General features: G+C 39.9%; 1 protein-coding gene across 1 annotated transcript in view; it reads right to left on the reverse strand.

Moving 5' to 3' along the window:
* The window catches only part of DCP1A (decapping mRNA 1A), a 60,707-nt gene extending 47,352 nt beyond the window's left edge, over positions 1–13,355 (reverse strand). The window contains exons 1-3 of the mRNA XM_047776897.1: positions 13,118–13,355; positions 9,627–9,667; positions 6,635–6,762 (exon numbers count right to left, since the gene is read on the reverse strand). Of these exons, the coding sequence (XP_047632853.1) occupies positions 6,635–6,762; positions 9,627–9,667; positions 13,118–13,252 (304 nt within the window). The 5' untranslated portion in view covers positions 13,253–13,355. The remainder of the gene's footprint in view (positions 1–6,634; positions 6,763–9,626; positions 9,668–13,117) is intronic.
* Positions 13,356–15,157: the final 1,802 nt, after the last annotated feature.

Consider the following 15,157-nt stretch of genomic DNA (forward strand, 5'->3'; position numbering starts at 1 on the left):
AGTGGATTACAAACCCAACCAGTATCCATGACTTACAATGTTGTATTAGTTTCAGGTGTACAGCAAAGTGAATCAGTTTTTATATATGTTCATTCTTTTTTCCCATATAGGTTATTATAGACTATTGAGTAGATTTTCCTGTGCTATACAGTAGGTTCTTGTTAATTATCTATTTTCAGACCTCTGTTTTTTCTTTCTTTTTTTTTTTTTTGGCTTTTTGCTATTTCTTGGGCCACTCTCGTGGTAAATGGAGGTTCCCAGGCTAGGGGTCCAATCGGAGCTGTAGCTGCCAGCCACAGCCACAGCCACAGCCACAGCAACGCAGGATCCAAGCCGCATCTGCAACCTACACCACAGCTCACGGCAACGCTGGATTGTTAACCCACTGAGCAAGGCCAGGGATCGAACCCGCGACCTCATGGTTCCTAGTCGGATTCGTTAACCACTGCGCCACGACGGGAACTCCTCCTGTATTTTATTTTATTATTTTATGTTATGTCATTATTTTTGGCTGCACTGTGGCATATGGCTGTGGCTGTGACATAGGCCGGCAGTTGCAGCTCTGATTCAGCCCCTAGCCTGGGAACTTCTGTATGCTGCAGGTGTAGCCCTAAAAAGCAAAAAAAAAAAAAAAAAAGATCTCTGGGCAATCTGGATTAAGAGTATTTCTCTCCAGAAGGGTTTTGCATTTGCTTTTCCCAAGTGTTATAGAATACTCAATGGCTGAGGATTAATTTTATGTGAATTTTTTGGCGGGGGTAAGAAATTTTACCAAATGAATGTATAACTTGAACCCCAAATCCGTAAGAGAAAAGGCTACAATTTTCATGAGTGAAGTTTTCCCTCTAACTCATAGCCTAGAGTGAAGTAGATAAGTTTGCCTGTCATCTCCCTAAGTTAGTGGGCTGATATATTCCTAATTTATTAATACATAACTCATTAGGGGACCTGGACATATGTCAATATGTGCATCTTAGCTCCAATGAGCTGCCTCTTGAGAGCTCAAGGTCTTATCTCTTGATCCCATGAATTATAATGGGATCCTTATATTAAGGAGAGCTCCCCATCCCCAAGAACCCAGTATCAGCACACAAACTTTCCACTAAAGCTTTCAGTTTTCACTCTGATGCTGACCCACTGAAATGTTCTCTATTCCCTTTCAGGCTACACTATGTATTTAATATTTTATATAGCATTTCTAAGTGTTTGTAGGAAGATCTTCTGACATCATATTGCTGGATAGGAGTTGAAAGATATTTTCTTTGATGTGCCTATGTCATAACTCTTCAAAATTCAGTCTCCAAAGAATGGTCTTAAAATCCATGCATTTTAAAAAGGATTCTGAAGTTCCCATCATGGCTCAGTGGTTAGTGAATCCGACTAGGAACCATGAGGTTGCGGGTTCGATCCCTGGCCTTGCTCAGTGGGTTAAGAATCCGCCATTGCCGTGAGCTGTAATGTAGGTTGCAGAGGAGGCTCAGATCTGGCATGGCTGTGGCATAGGTCAGTGGTTATAGCTCAGATTCAACCCCTGGCCTGGGAACCTCCATATGCCACTTGTGCAGCCATAAAAAGAAAAAAAAAAAAAAGGAGTTCCCGTCGTGGTCCAGTGGTTAACGAATCCGACTAGGAACCATGAGGTTGTGGGTTCGATCCCTGGCCTTGCTCAGGGGGTTAAGGATCCGGCATTACCGTGAGCTGTGGTGTAGACTGCAGATGTGGCTCGGATCCCGAGTTGCTGTGGCTCTGGCGTAGGCCGGTGGCTACAGCTCTGATTCGACCCCTAGCCTGGGAACCTCCATATGCCGTGGGAGCGGCCATAGAAAAGGCAAATAGACCAATAAATAAATAAAAAGGATTCTGTCTACAAATGAAAACAGAAGATCAGTAGATTGGTAGTAATGCCTATGTTTACAAAGCAAAAGAATTATGATTTTTCAACTAATCACAGGTAAAACTTAAACTATCATAAATGTTTTTTAGGGAGACATGTCCATAGACTAAAACAGCATTATATTACTCTACAAAATTTTAGCCCATAGGGCGCTGTGTGTTCCAGCATCCTGATGAAAATGAACATCATGACCCATATCAGAACAGCTTCTGCTCAGAGTTTTAAAAAATCTGTAGCCTCTGAGATTTCTCATTTTTAATATATATATTTTTTTCAATTTATCATACCTCAGGATGTCCAGTAATTGCCCTTACAACTTCTGAATACAGTATTTGTAAAGATAAACAGAGTCCCCAGCTTGTCACGGTGCTAATCTGAAGGGATGTGAAGCAGCACACTATGAACCTAGGTTATAAGGGGACCTGAACAATATTAACGTTCTTACGACTCTTCCACTAATAAGATCATCTGGCTTAAGTCTCAGGTGGAGACACAGTCTATAATATTTTATATTTGTAACTGCCTGACAAAATATCTTCACATATATGATGCTCTCTTAAAATAAGCAGGTCAGATCCATGAGTGATGTAAGTGATTTATCCTAGGTTACAGTTGGTAAAATGGCAAAGCCTAGAATAGAATTCTTGTCTGCAATCTAAATTCCATGCCAAAAAGTGTTACCATGGCAAAGCCACCTTCAGGGATATCTCCTGCAGTCTCTGTATCTAGAAATCATTTGTAAATTTTAAAAAGGAGTGACTGGGAGTTCCTGCTATGGCACAGTGGGTTAAGAATCCAACTGCAGCAGCTCGGGTCACTGCAGAGGCACAGGTTTGATACTTGGCCCTGGGCAGTAGGTTAAAGGATCCAGTGTTGCTGTGGTTGGGGTATATATAGGTCGCAGTGTAGCTTGGATTCAATCCCAACTTCCATAAGCCATGGGTGTGGCCATTGAAAAAAAAAAAGTAATGACTAAATGGGAGGCATAAAAATCTAATCCAAAGCTTCTCAAGTGCTTGTTCAATTCAGGTATGGCACAACAAAAGGGTGTGCTTCTACATGGATCCATGCTTTTAGACCTCTTTGGTAGCCAGAAATCTCATATGGCTGTTTAAATGCAAAGTGATTAAATAAAGGTAAAAATTTTTTTTCTTGGCTGTAGCAGCCATATTTCCAGTGCTCGACAATCACATGTGACTGGCTGGCGGCTACTATATGGGACAGTACCCATAGGGAGCATTTCCATCTTCACAGAGTTCAAATGGACAGCATTGCTCTAGGATGTGGATTGATGAACTAATTTTATTGTTCCAGTAAAACAGAAAGAACACTGGCTTTTAAGCTCAACAGACCTAGACCTGACCTCTGCCTCTGTCACTTCATGACTCTTGTTTCCTCATCTGTAAGTAAGGAATCAGATATAAGGTGCTGGGAACATTGCTTTTGCTTAGTAACTACAGAATCTGCAGTCTCCTCAATCCTCACTGAAGCCTCACTGGGGGCTTGTGGCTGCCAAAAGGTTCTTGCACAGTATATACATACATACTGCTTCCAAAAGGTTCAAGAGAATTACCAAACTTAAGCTTCTGGTGCACCTAAGTATTTCCTGTAAGATTTTACCTTTCTCTTGGACTTTCCTCGTGGCTCACAATGTAACTATGCGGTGTTGCTTCTATAGTGGCTATGGCTCGACCTTTCTCTTGAGATGGGGAGGTTTAGGGGGTGGTGTATGAAGAAAAAACTAAAAAGATAAAATAAAGCAAAACAAATAATTTAGAACTGGCAAAAGTTATAGCTCAACATTCTACTATATTAACTCAAAATTTATTTGAGTGGAAGAGGCTGGATCTGAATGTGTAAACTTGAGTAAAATGGGTCAGGTGTCTTGGTAGTATTTCCCACAAGAAAGTGAAAGAACAGCAGCTTCAGAATCATGTATAATTACCTGTACACACACTCAGACACTAATTGACTTTTTATTTAAAGAAAAAATCCCTAAACAATTCAACAGCTTGCTGACCTGACAAGACTACTTTCTACTTTTAAGACTAGGTAGACAAAACATACACTCAAGAGAGGCCTTAACAGGCCCAGAATCACTTTATGCTGCCTTGCCACCTCTCCTGGATACAACTATTCCTTTAAATACTTTCCCTAAGCTCCTCTTCTAGGCTGTTTCTAATATAACCACAGTATTGTACTTGACCTTTTCAGGCTTTTCTCTGGTCTGAAAACAAGCTGATATGCTCCTGAGTTTCTAATTAGCAATATCAGAAACTGTACAGCCCTTAGGAGAGAGGATTCAGTGCCTCAATTAACTGGGGGATTGAATGACCTGGTTAAGTCTTCTGTTTAAGGAGATCTTTGCTTCAATCTGTTGTTGAAAAGCTTTCTAAAATAAAATGCATTACTGCACTTTTTGCCTCAAGAATATTCTAATTAACATAAAAAACAGTCCTGATGATCTAAGATCTTATCTCATCATTACAACAAATTACTCTATGAAACTACAGTGGGGCTAAGGTTATAGTACTGACTATAAGGAACACTTGAGAAATTTGCCAGATTTTCACAATACAAAACCGAACCTTACTTACTGTCTATAACTTGCTTTCATTTCTTCCACACACAAACTACAGACATATTTCCATGTATCTGAGGCTCTGGCTAGTTAAATCTTGGTTACTCACAGTTCAACTACATTTGTGTTATTTCACACTTTTAACTTCATAGGAAATCTTTACTTGTGAAAGAAATACGATTCACTTCAGGCTTATGCTAAACGGTAATTAAAAAAAAGTCCTCAGGCCTCTGATAATTTTCCCTTATCGACTACCTTACTAATCAAACTTTTTGTACAGGCAATAGCTAGATTAAGTTTCCAGGTAATAAAAAGCAGAACTAAGCCAATTTTCCTTAAAAAACAAACAAACAAACAAAAACCAAAAGGGTCTGTGGTTCCTTTGCAGAATTTGCTCTTTAACAGATGGTCAATATCAGGAAAACAGCCATCTAAAGTGATTCTATTGTTAACACTAGTTTAGATAAACCCATTTGAACCATCTAAGAGGGGTAATTATCTGGATAAATAGTTTACTGATAAATGAAAGTCAAGACATAGATTTTATTTCACTTAGATATTTATTTATTTGCCTTTTTTTTTTTTTAAGTGCTGCACCTGTGGCATATGCATGTTCCTAGGCTAGGGGTTGAATTGGTACTGCAGCTGCCGGCCTACACCACAGCTCAGGGCAATGCTGGATCCTTTTTTTTTCTTTTCTTTTCTAATGCTGGATCCTTAACCCACTGAGCCACGTGAGGGATCAAACCCGAGCCCTCGTGGATACTAGTCAGGTTCGTAACTCACTGAGCCACAACAGGAACTCCTCACTTAAATATTTAAAAATAAGAAAAGGGAGAATATGGGGCTTCTAGCTTCAAAACAGATCTTGACATTTCTCATTGAGGAATTAAAAGATGCATAATTTCTAGTTGTTTAAAAAAAATTTTTTTTTGTCTTTTGTCTTTTTAGGGCTGCACCCGTTGCATATGGAGGTTCCCAGGCTAGGGTTCTAATCAGAGCTCTAGCTGCCAGCCTACGCCACAGCCACAGCCACGCCACGCCACATCCAAGCCGAGTCTGCAACCTACACCACAGCTCATGGCAACGCTGGATCCTTAACCCACTGAGTGAGGCCAGGGATCGAACCCACAACCTCATGGTTCCTAGTTGGATTCATTTCCGCTGTGCCATGATGGGAACTCCTGTTTTAAACATTTTATTCTGAAGACATTCCCCCAATACCAGCTACCCTCGCAGTTAAGTGAAATTCAAAGATGGTAACTTTTATTTTCAAGTTAGAAGCAATGTATTTCCATCAGTCTCCTTAGATGATAGTGACGGCACAATCACTCAATGACCATAACCAGTTCTGATATCTCTACCATCAATTCCAAGCAAACTGCCTGTCTTCTGTATTCACACTCTGTACACTTTTCTGTACAATCACATTTTCAATACCCATGTTGAAATATAGGCACCAAGAATACTTTTTAGTACTTTACTTCTTGAAAGGGTCACTCCAGCTTTGCTGACCACATCCAATCATTTTTAAAGTCTGTAAAATGCCTGAAAAGACCCTGGACTAGGAAGCAGGAAAAAGGGTTACAATCCTCTCCAACTGAGTAGCCACCACTCACCACTGAGTCTCAGTTGACTTAACTGCTGCCTATCTCACATTGGTTATTATATCTTTAACATCAAAATACAATAGTAGCTCTTGGCCCAGCGCTTGTACCCAGCAGACACTCAACTAAATTGTGTGAACTAAACAGACTGAAAAATAACCACAATCAGGGCAGACAGTACTTTCTGTCCCCATCCTGTGTCTCAAACTAAGTTCTGTTGCTCAGGGGCATGGGCAGCCAGTAATTCGTATCGGAGCAAAAACAAAGAATGAAACTCATTTTCAAAGTACAAAGGACAGGAATATAACATAATGCTATTATATGAAATAGTGTAGTTAACTAAAACAATAAGTTATTGTATACAAATGAATGTTTCAATTTTAGATGCCCAATTTAAAAGCTCTGATCTGAGTAAGAGACTCATTTATAATCATAAGAGTATATTTTTTTATTGTCACCTTGAATCTCCAAGAATAATGTGCTGATAGAAACTAAAGTCACTCAATTTTAACTGCAAATATATGATTTGTAATAAACAGATAAGATACTCACAGCTTGCATTTCTATATAGAAGAAATGGTTCATGGAGCTGAAATTCCAAATCTTTATTCACTGGTTCAACTAAATTGTGCATATTCAGTCGATTCACAATGGTAAAACCATGGTAAGGTGAAGCTGACCTTAGATTTAATAGAAGAAAAACAAATCTGTAGTTATTGTTTCATTTGCAGAAATGTTATCTCTTTATTTCCATTTCAAAAAATGAATCCATTATTGCATTATACGGTATTATTAGCATTTAAAATTGTAAACAAAAAATTTAGGTTAGATCACATCCCTACACCACAAGCTTTCAAGAACTCAGTCTCTCAGAGCAAAGGCCAAAGTCCTAACCAAGGCCACCAAGGCCTTAGTTGATGTGTCCCTTTGACTTCATCTCCTCTCTCTTCCTTTGTTCCTCCTGCTCCAACCACTCTGGGCTCCTTGCCATTCTCCCTATAGGTATGATTCCAGCACCTCAGTCTGAACCACTCGCCCAGAATCTATAGTTATCTCATCTCCTGCAAGCCTTTGCTCTAATGTTCTATTCTCACGGGACACCTACTTGAAAACTACCCTTTTAATGATCAACAACCTGCTCCCAAGCTCAGTACTTCTAATCCTCCTCTCTTCTTCCATACCACTTATTGTTTTTTATATTTATTGTCTTTCTCCACTAGACTATAAACTCCATGCAAATAGGGTTCTTATTTTTTTTCAGATTATGTCCCAAGACCAACAATTAGTAGATGTTTAATAAACATTTTCTCAATGAAGATATAATCTATTTTAAATGCAGTGCAGGATTGATTATAATTACTGCTCACTATTACAATAATGATTTTTCTTACATCAAATAGAAGAACTATGGGAAGATCTGGGTTAGAAAGAAAATGCCTTGAACCCCAAAATAAGAAACATCTTTGGGAGTTCCCACTGTGGCTCAGTGGGTTGAGGACCTGATGCTGTCTCTGTGAGGATATGGGTTTGATCCCTGGCCTCACCCACTGGGTTAAGGACACAGTATTGTGGTGAGGTGCAGTGTAGGTTGCAGATGCAGCTTGGATGTGGTATGCTGTGGCTGTGGCATAGGCCCTAGCTGCAGCTCTCATTTGAGCCCTGGCCCAGAAGCTTCCACATGCCGCAGGTGTGGCCATTAAAAAAAAAAAAAAAAAGAAATATCATATGACACTTTATGATTTCTCACTTGTTTCTCTGTGTACCCAGGAGAGATTTTGGAATCCTGCTGTACAGAGCAGTAAACAAGCCCAGAATGACTCAGGCCTGGACCCCAAAGTCACGCAAATAATGTAACCAGAGTTCGGCTTTAGGTTTTCTGATTCCAAATCCAGGCTTCCTCTATACTAAGGGCCCTCCAAAGTGATATTTTGACATACTGATATATCTTTACCCAAGGTATATAAAATATTCTCACATATCCCAAATAGAAATAAACAGATCTGTTATTAGAGTCTTTGGTCTCCCTTTTATTAGAATCAATACTATGTAAGCCTCCAGAAGTTTCATTAAATTAAGTCATTCACTATACCAAGGTTCTAGGAACAGTTGAAGAGACTTATACTGGTAATGAAGAATGTAGTAAGTGAAGGGTAAAGCCTTCCCCCTGCCCCTTTAAAGAAGAAAGATGAATAACAGGGAACAAAGTGTCGGAAAATAAAAAGTAGTATAAAATCATTTACATTTAAAGGAGGAAAAAGATAAGAGTTTTTAGACAAGATCTGGAAATTGTACAACAAAATTTAGAATACTTGGCAAATTCTTAATAGCCATCAATGGAGAAAGGCAATCCTTAAAAGATAATTCTCAAAACACACACATGAAAAGAATCAGATGTCAGTGAAGTCCTGCTGAGTCCCCTAAGCTTTAGAAATCAAGGGAAGGAATCTGTCCTAGTCAAAGCAAGACTTAAGAGGGATCTAGGAAAACAAGGAACTCCAAAGAGGAGCATTCCGTCAGTTGCCTTTAGGCTATGAAAGTTGCCAATAAAAGTTTCAATTTACGACCCAATTATGTTTTAAATTGATAATTAATTTTCAGAAAAGTTGAAAATAAAAAATGTGCAATTATGAATAATCTAGGATTTCTAACAAACTCTCAAACTAAAATTACACATTATTAACGACACTGTACACAATCCAAAACTTTTGGGAGGAGTTGGGAAAGGGATAAAACCAGAGTTATAGAAGAAAACAATAACCTCTTCATTTAGTAATCACTATTAGCTAGTCCATGTATTATATTTCTCTCATCTCTATATCTTTGTTTTCTTTCTTTTTGTCTTTTTAGGGCTGCACCTGTGGCACATGGACGTTCCCAGGCTAGGGGATGAATTAGAGCTGTAGCCACCAGTCTATAGGACAGCCACAGCAACGCCAGATCTGAGCTGTGTCTGCAGCCTACACCACAGCTCATGGCAACGTCGGATCCTTAACCCACTGAACGAGGCCAGGGATCGAACCTGAGTCCTTATGGATGCTAGTGAGATTTGTTCCCACTGAGCCATGGTTGGAACTCCTACTATATCTTTGTTTTCTTAATATGCGGGGAGGGAGGAAAGCATTCAACTCACTCATAACTAGAAAATGTTTTCCATTTTTCTAGGGTCCTAAATAAGATATAGTCCTATTTGTTTGATTCTGAACACAGGAAGAGTCAAAGAAGGGACATTACTTGGTTAGGATCTCATAGTGAGGGAGGGATGACTACTTGACGGGTCAAGCAGGAAAGTTCCAAAGACAAATGTACGAAAGGGTTGACTCACTCCATATAACACTGTTTACCATTAGGTTAAAAACACACACACACAAACAAACAAAAATCATTTCTTGGAGTTCCCACTGTGGTGCAGTGGGTTAAGGATCTGACATTGCTGCAGCTTGGCGCAGGTCACAGCTCTGGCTCAGATTCGATCCCTGGCCTGGGAACTTCCATATGCTGCTGGGGTGGCAGAAAAACAAAAAATCATTTCTTTTTAAAAGCTTACCTTCGATATACAAATAAGGTCCCTTCTATATCAGTCTTCTCCTATAAAAGACAATGAATCAATTAGATTTTTCCCCATGATCCATCCCCAAATAGTCCCAATGGAGAAGAAATACTCTATATTTAAGATCAACTTATTTAAAATTAATAACTGTTAACAGATCAAGTCTCTCCTACTCTACAAAGTACCATTACCAGTTTATTTTGTATCCTTTCTATTCTACTGATGCATATTAACAGACATGAAATGTTCAATCCAGCAACACGCCTATATCTGCAGCATTTCTCCTTTCCTTTTCTTTCTTAAAATTTAAAGGAGAAAATCCTGAAAGAAGTGAAAATTTCACTTTAAAATTAAAACATTTTAGCCAAATTTCTTAATTTTAAAGCCAAGATCCAAATCAACTATAAAAGAAAAAATAAAAATCTTACAAAAAGATAAAAATAAAGCCAAGATCCTGTGTATAGCAATTTCTTCAGCATTAAAGTTTATCAAAGTCAGGGAAAAAAAGAAATTTTATCTTATAGGCTACTATATTTCATCATTGGAGGATTTTGGTATTTTCATGAATAGCAAATTTTATGGTTCATTAAGAATTACTGCCAAACACAATTAGTTTGTTATCAGAATTTTGTTGAAGAAACATGAATATTGAAACTATACTGTCTTAGTGTAATTCTTGTAGGTCTTACAAATAACTAAAAACTTTTTTTTTAAGCTTAAAGTGAACGTTTAAGAAAATACAACTCATATCACCTTTCATTTGCTGTCACAAGAGTATATTTAAGTTTCAAACAATTAAAATGTTTAAAAAACAAGTAAACAAGGAGTTCCTGCTGTGGTGCAATAGGATCGGTGGTGTCTCTGCAGTGCCAGGATGCAGGTTTCATCTCTGGCCCAGCGCAGTGGCTTAAAAGATCAGTGTTGCCACAGCTGTGGTGTAGGTTGCAACTGCAGCTCAGATCTGATCCCTGGCCCAGGAACTCCATGTGCCATGGGGTGACCAAAAAAGAAAAAAAAGGAAAAAAAAAAGAAGAAGAAAATACAAACATTCAAGTTTGCAGTTCAGATAGGACCTAAATACTTTAATATGGTCAACAAACTATGAGCCAACTTAAATGTTAGTTATATCAAATTGAATTTGCTGGGATGACAAAAAAATTTTTTTGGTCTTTTTAGGGCTGAACCTCTCATGCTGAACCTCTCAGGCTAGGAGTTGAATCAGAGCTGTAGCTGTCGGCTTACAACACAGCCACAGCCACAGCAACGCCAGATCCTTTAACCCACTGAGCAAGGCTAGGTGGAACCTACGTCCTCATGGATATTAGTCAGGTTCATTACTGCTGAGCCAAGATAGGAACTCCGAAAAAAATTGTTTTTTTAATATTTACCATCTTAATTCCTTCCAGGAGTACTGCCCTAGCTGAGATAGTATCAGGAAACTTTTCTTTCGTAAAAATTCAGAGGCTTTTTCTTGCTTTTCAAATGTTATTAGTATAAGATATGGGTAATCAACTCTCTCAGTGAAAGAAAACCTGCCCAAATAAACCACTGCGCAATCTTACAATTCAATGTAAAATTACAAAGAGAGGGAGTTCCCATCGTGGCTCAGTGGAAATGAATCCGACTAGGAACCATGAGATTGTAGGCTTGATCCTGGCCTTGCTCAGTGGTTTAAGGATCTGCCGTTGCTGTGGCTGTGCTGTGGGCCGGCCTGTAGCTCCGACTGGACCCCTAGCCTGGGAACCTCCATATGCCAAAAGTATAGCCCTAAAAAGCAAAAAACAAAAAACAAACAGAAAAGATTTTGGCTCTATGCCAAGTGTCATGATCAAATGAACAATAGCAGCTTAGTTTTTTTCAGTTCTTGAGTTCCTGTGTGGCTCAGTGGAAATGAATCTGACTAGAATCCATGAGGATGCAGGTTCAGTCCCTGGCCTTGCTCAGTGGGTTAAGGATCCAGTGTTGCCATGAGCTGTGGTGTAGGTCACGGACCCGGCTTGGATCTTGCATTGCTGTGGCTGTGGTATAGGCCAGCAGCCAGAGCTCTGATTTGACCCTAGTCTGGGAACCTCCATATGCTGTGGGTGCAGCCCTCAAAAAAAAAAAAAAAAAAAAGTTTTTTTCAATTCAGGTTATTATAACTTGTATTTCATATTTAAAGGAGAGCTCCACAGTTAAAATTCCAAAATATTATAAGTTTGTGACAAACTAGAAATGAAAGCTTGTTAGTATAAGTCCATGCCCCAAACCATTTCTCTGCAATCTACTACCACAAATGTATAGAGCAGAAAAAGAAAAATGGTTCAGAACAATTTTAACTAAAGCAATGTCTAAAGAGACACATTTAAAAAAAATTTATAATTTTGTTCTCTGTGACTTCCCATACTTCCTCCTCTTCCAGGAGGTGAAGGAAAGAAGACAAAGCAAGATTATTTTGAAAACTCCCTTCATCTGAATTAACTGTTTATTTTTGCCAAATGATTTTTCACGAAATTACTGATTAAATATAACCCATATATCTACATTATGTTGCAAAGGGCATATTATGATAAAAATCTTTGAGTTTTGTAACTATAAAGATTTCAATTTTTACTGAAACGTGGACTTTCTTAATTCAATTCAATAAACATTTATGGATTATTTTCTAAGTAAAGGCAATAACTGAATGATTTAAGAAGTTTTACTACTAGAAAAAGGGGGGGATTACGTTATTTAAACAATGAACGAAGCTTCAAATGGGTTAATAAGTCAGCGAACAGACCGAATGTAACTTTTCGGATTCCCTCCCATGCAGAAAAGCTAAAAAGCAATCAATCTGATAGAAGCAGTTAGAGGTGACATGAGGAGCAACATAGCTGGTGTCTTTTCAAAAGGTTTCAAGGTAACCTAATGAACTCTGAAGCCTTTTTGGTGAGTGCCTTGATATCTTTCCCAAACTCTGGAAATAGTGTAGTTCGATAAAATTGGGACTTATCCCCATCCCCTCTCTTCCAAGAACTGAAACTAACTGGATTTCAAGCTTAAAATCCAAATAACCTCTGTGAAGGGGGCTCTTATTTGTCTGTTGCGGGGAGAGGGGGCGTGTTGACTTTACAGATTATGTATATATAATTTATCCAATAACCCTCAAAGCTCCAAACACAACCTTTTAGGTATCTGATTACACCGGTCTCACAGGATCTTTCAATACACCTGAAAAGAAGGCAGGTCGCCCAGGACCTCTGACGGGACCCTACTGGACTCATCCTCCTCCAATCTTCCCCCCTAGCGACTTTCCCCCCGGATGTTTAGACCTACTTCTCTTGCTAAACTCTCCCAATCCTCGGCGCCACCGCTACTCCTCAGGAGCCGTCCGGCTCTTCTCCCGTCTCTGGCCTCGCCTCCGCCACCCTGGCCTCCCCCATCTCCCCCCCACCCAGGGCCGTCCGCGCGGCCCCTTTAAGAGGCGGTGGCCGGGCGGGCGACCTCGGCGGCCTAGCCGCACTCACCCACTGGTTGGCCTTGGGACAGAAGGTGTACAACGCGACTTGGCCCGTGAGATCTGCGATGCTGGTGATGTAGGGGTCGTGTTGCTTCAGGGCCGCTAGGCTCATCTCCTGCCCAGCTCGACTCAGCGACTCCATCTTGAATTCCAGAGCCTAGCCCCTCTAGCGGGGGCGGAGTCGCGTACAGGAAAGTGCCATCGAGGCAAAGTTCCCCCAGCTGCGTCAGCGTCCTTAACTTCCGTCTCTCGGCCGGGCCTCGCGGCGGGGTCGTACGTCAGCTATTATGCTCCGCCGCGCCCACTCCCGGGGCGCCGGGTTCCGGTGTTGTGTGGTCCCACCGGACCAACAGTCCATGGTGGCGTCCACTGTCTCCTATTGGAGCTGGCAGGCGGGGACCCATGTGCATTTTTTCCCCGCTGGCTGAAAGATCCTGGCGCCGGCATCAAAGCTGTTTGGCAGTTTCTCTGCGCTCTTGCCGGACTAAGCTCCCGTGGCCTCAAAATGAAAACCACTTTGTGACAAGGCGGGGCTCCACTGCCCATTTAGAAAGCACAGAAAAGCGGGGAGGAAGGAGGGAATCCTGAAAATTACCTCAGTCCTCGGATCTTGCTAGATCGCCACTGTTAGCAGTGTTTTCATGAAGGAAATTTTCGAAAAAAAAGAAAAAGAAAAAAAAAGCCAAACTAACTCAGCTGTAACTTAACAGGAATGTCATATTATCCACGTTTACTCCTTATTTTCCTCGTCTGAATCCCACGCAAATCTTTCCATCCAGTCTTGGAAAGAGCCCGTGAAATCTTGAGTTTGTCATGCACCGCTTAAAGCTTAAAAACAAGAACTCATTCTTTTAGCAAACATCTGTTGCGCATTTAAGGTATTTTAAAGAGTCAGCTAAAGAGTAAAACAACGCTTAGAACATACAGGGAACTCTGCCCCCATCCCCCATTGTTAAATTATTATTTTATTTAATGAAAAAGTATGCCGATGGAATTGAAATTTTTTAAATTACTCAATGATTTCATTACATTTATAGATGTACAATGATCATCACGATCCAATTTTATTGGATTTCCATCCCACAACCCCAGCCCACCCCCCCACCCCCCTAAACCATCTCCTTTGGAACCATAAGTTTTTCAAAGTCTGTGAGTCAGTATCTGTTCTGCAAAGTTCATTCTGTCCTTTTTTCAGATTCCACATGTCAGTGAAAGCATTTGGTGTTGGTGTCTCATTGTATGACTGACTTCACTTAGCATGATAATTGCTAGGTCCATCCATGTTGCTAAAAATTCTGGTATTTCGTTCCTTTTAATGGCTGAGTAATATTCCATTGTGTATATGTACTACATCTTCTTGATCCACTCCTCTGTCGATGGACATTTAGGTTGTTTCCATGTCTTGGCTATTGAAAAGAGTGCTGCAGTGAACATCGGAGTACATGTGTCTTTTCAAGTCATGGTTTTCTCTGGATAGATGCCCAGGAGTGGGATTGCTGGATCAAATGGTAGTTCTCTTTTTAGTTTTCTGAGGAATCTCCATCCTGTCTTCCACAGTGGTTGCACCAATTTACAATCCCACTAACAGTGTACTAGGGTTCCTTTTTCTCCATACCCTCTCTAGCACTTATTGTTTGTAGACTTTTTAATGATGGCCATTCTGGCTGGTGTAAGGTGATATACCTCATCGTGGTTTTGATTTGCATTTCTCTAATGATGAGTGATGTTGAACATCTTTTCATGTGTTTTTTGGTCATCTGTATGTCTTCTTTGGAGAATTGTCTGTTTAGATCTTCTGCCCATTTTTTGATGGGGTTGTTTGTTTTTTTGGTATTGAGCGGTAGGAGGTATTTATAAATTTTGGAGATTAACCCCTTGTCAGTCAATTTATTTGCAAAGATTTTCTCCCATTCTGTGGGTTGCCTTTTCATTTTGTTTAGGGTTTCCTTTGCTGTGCAGAAACTTTTAAATTTTATTAGGTCCCATTTGTTTATTTTTGTTTTTACTGTCATTACTCTAAGAGGTGGATCTGAGAAGATGTTGCTGT

Source organism: Phacochoerus africanus, chromosome 1 (genome assembly GCF_016906955.1).
Source record: "Phacochoerus africanus isolate WHEZ1 chromosome 1, ROS_Pafr_v1, whole genome shotgun sequence".
NCBI classification, from domain to species: Eukaryota; Metazoa; Chordata; class Mammalia; order Artiodactyla; family Suidae; genus Phacochoerus; species Phacochoerus africanus.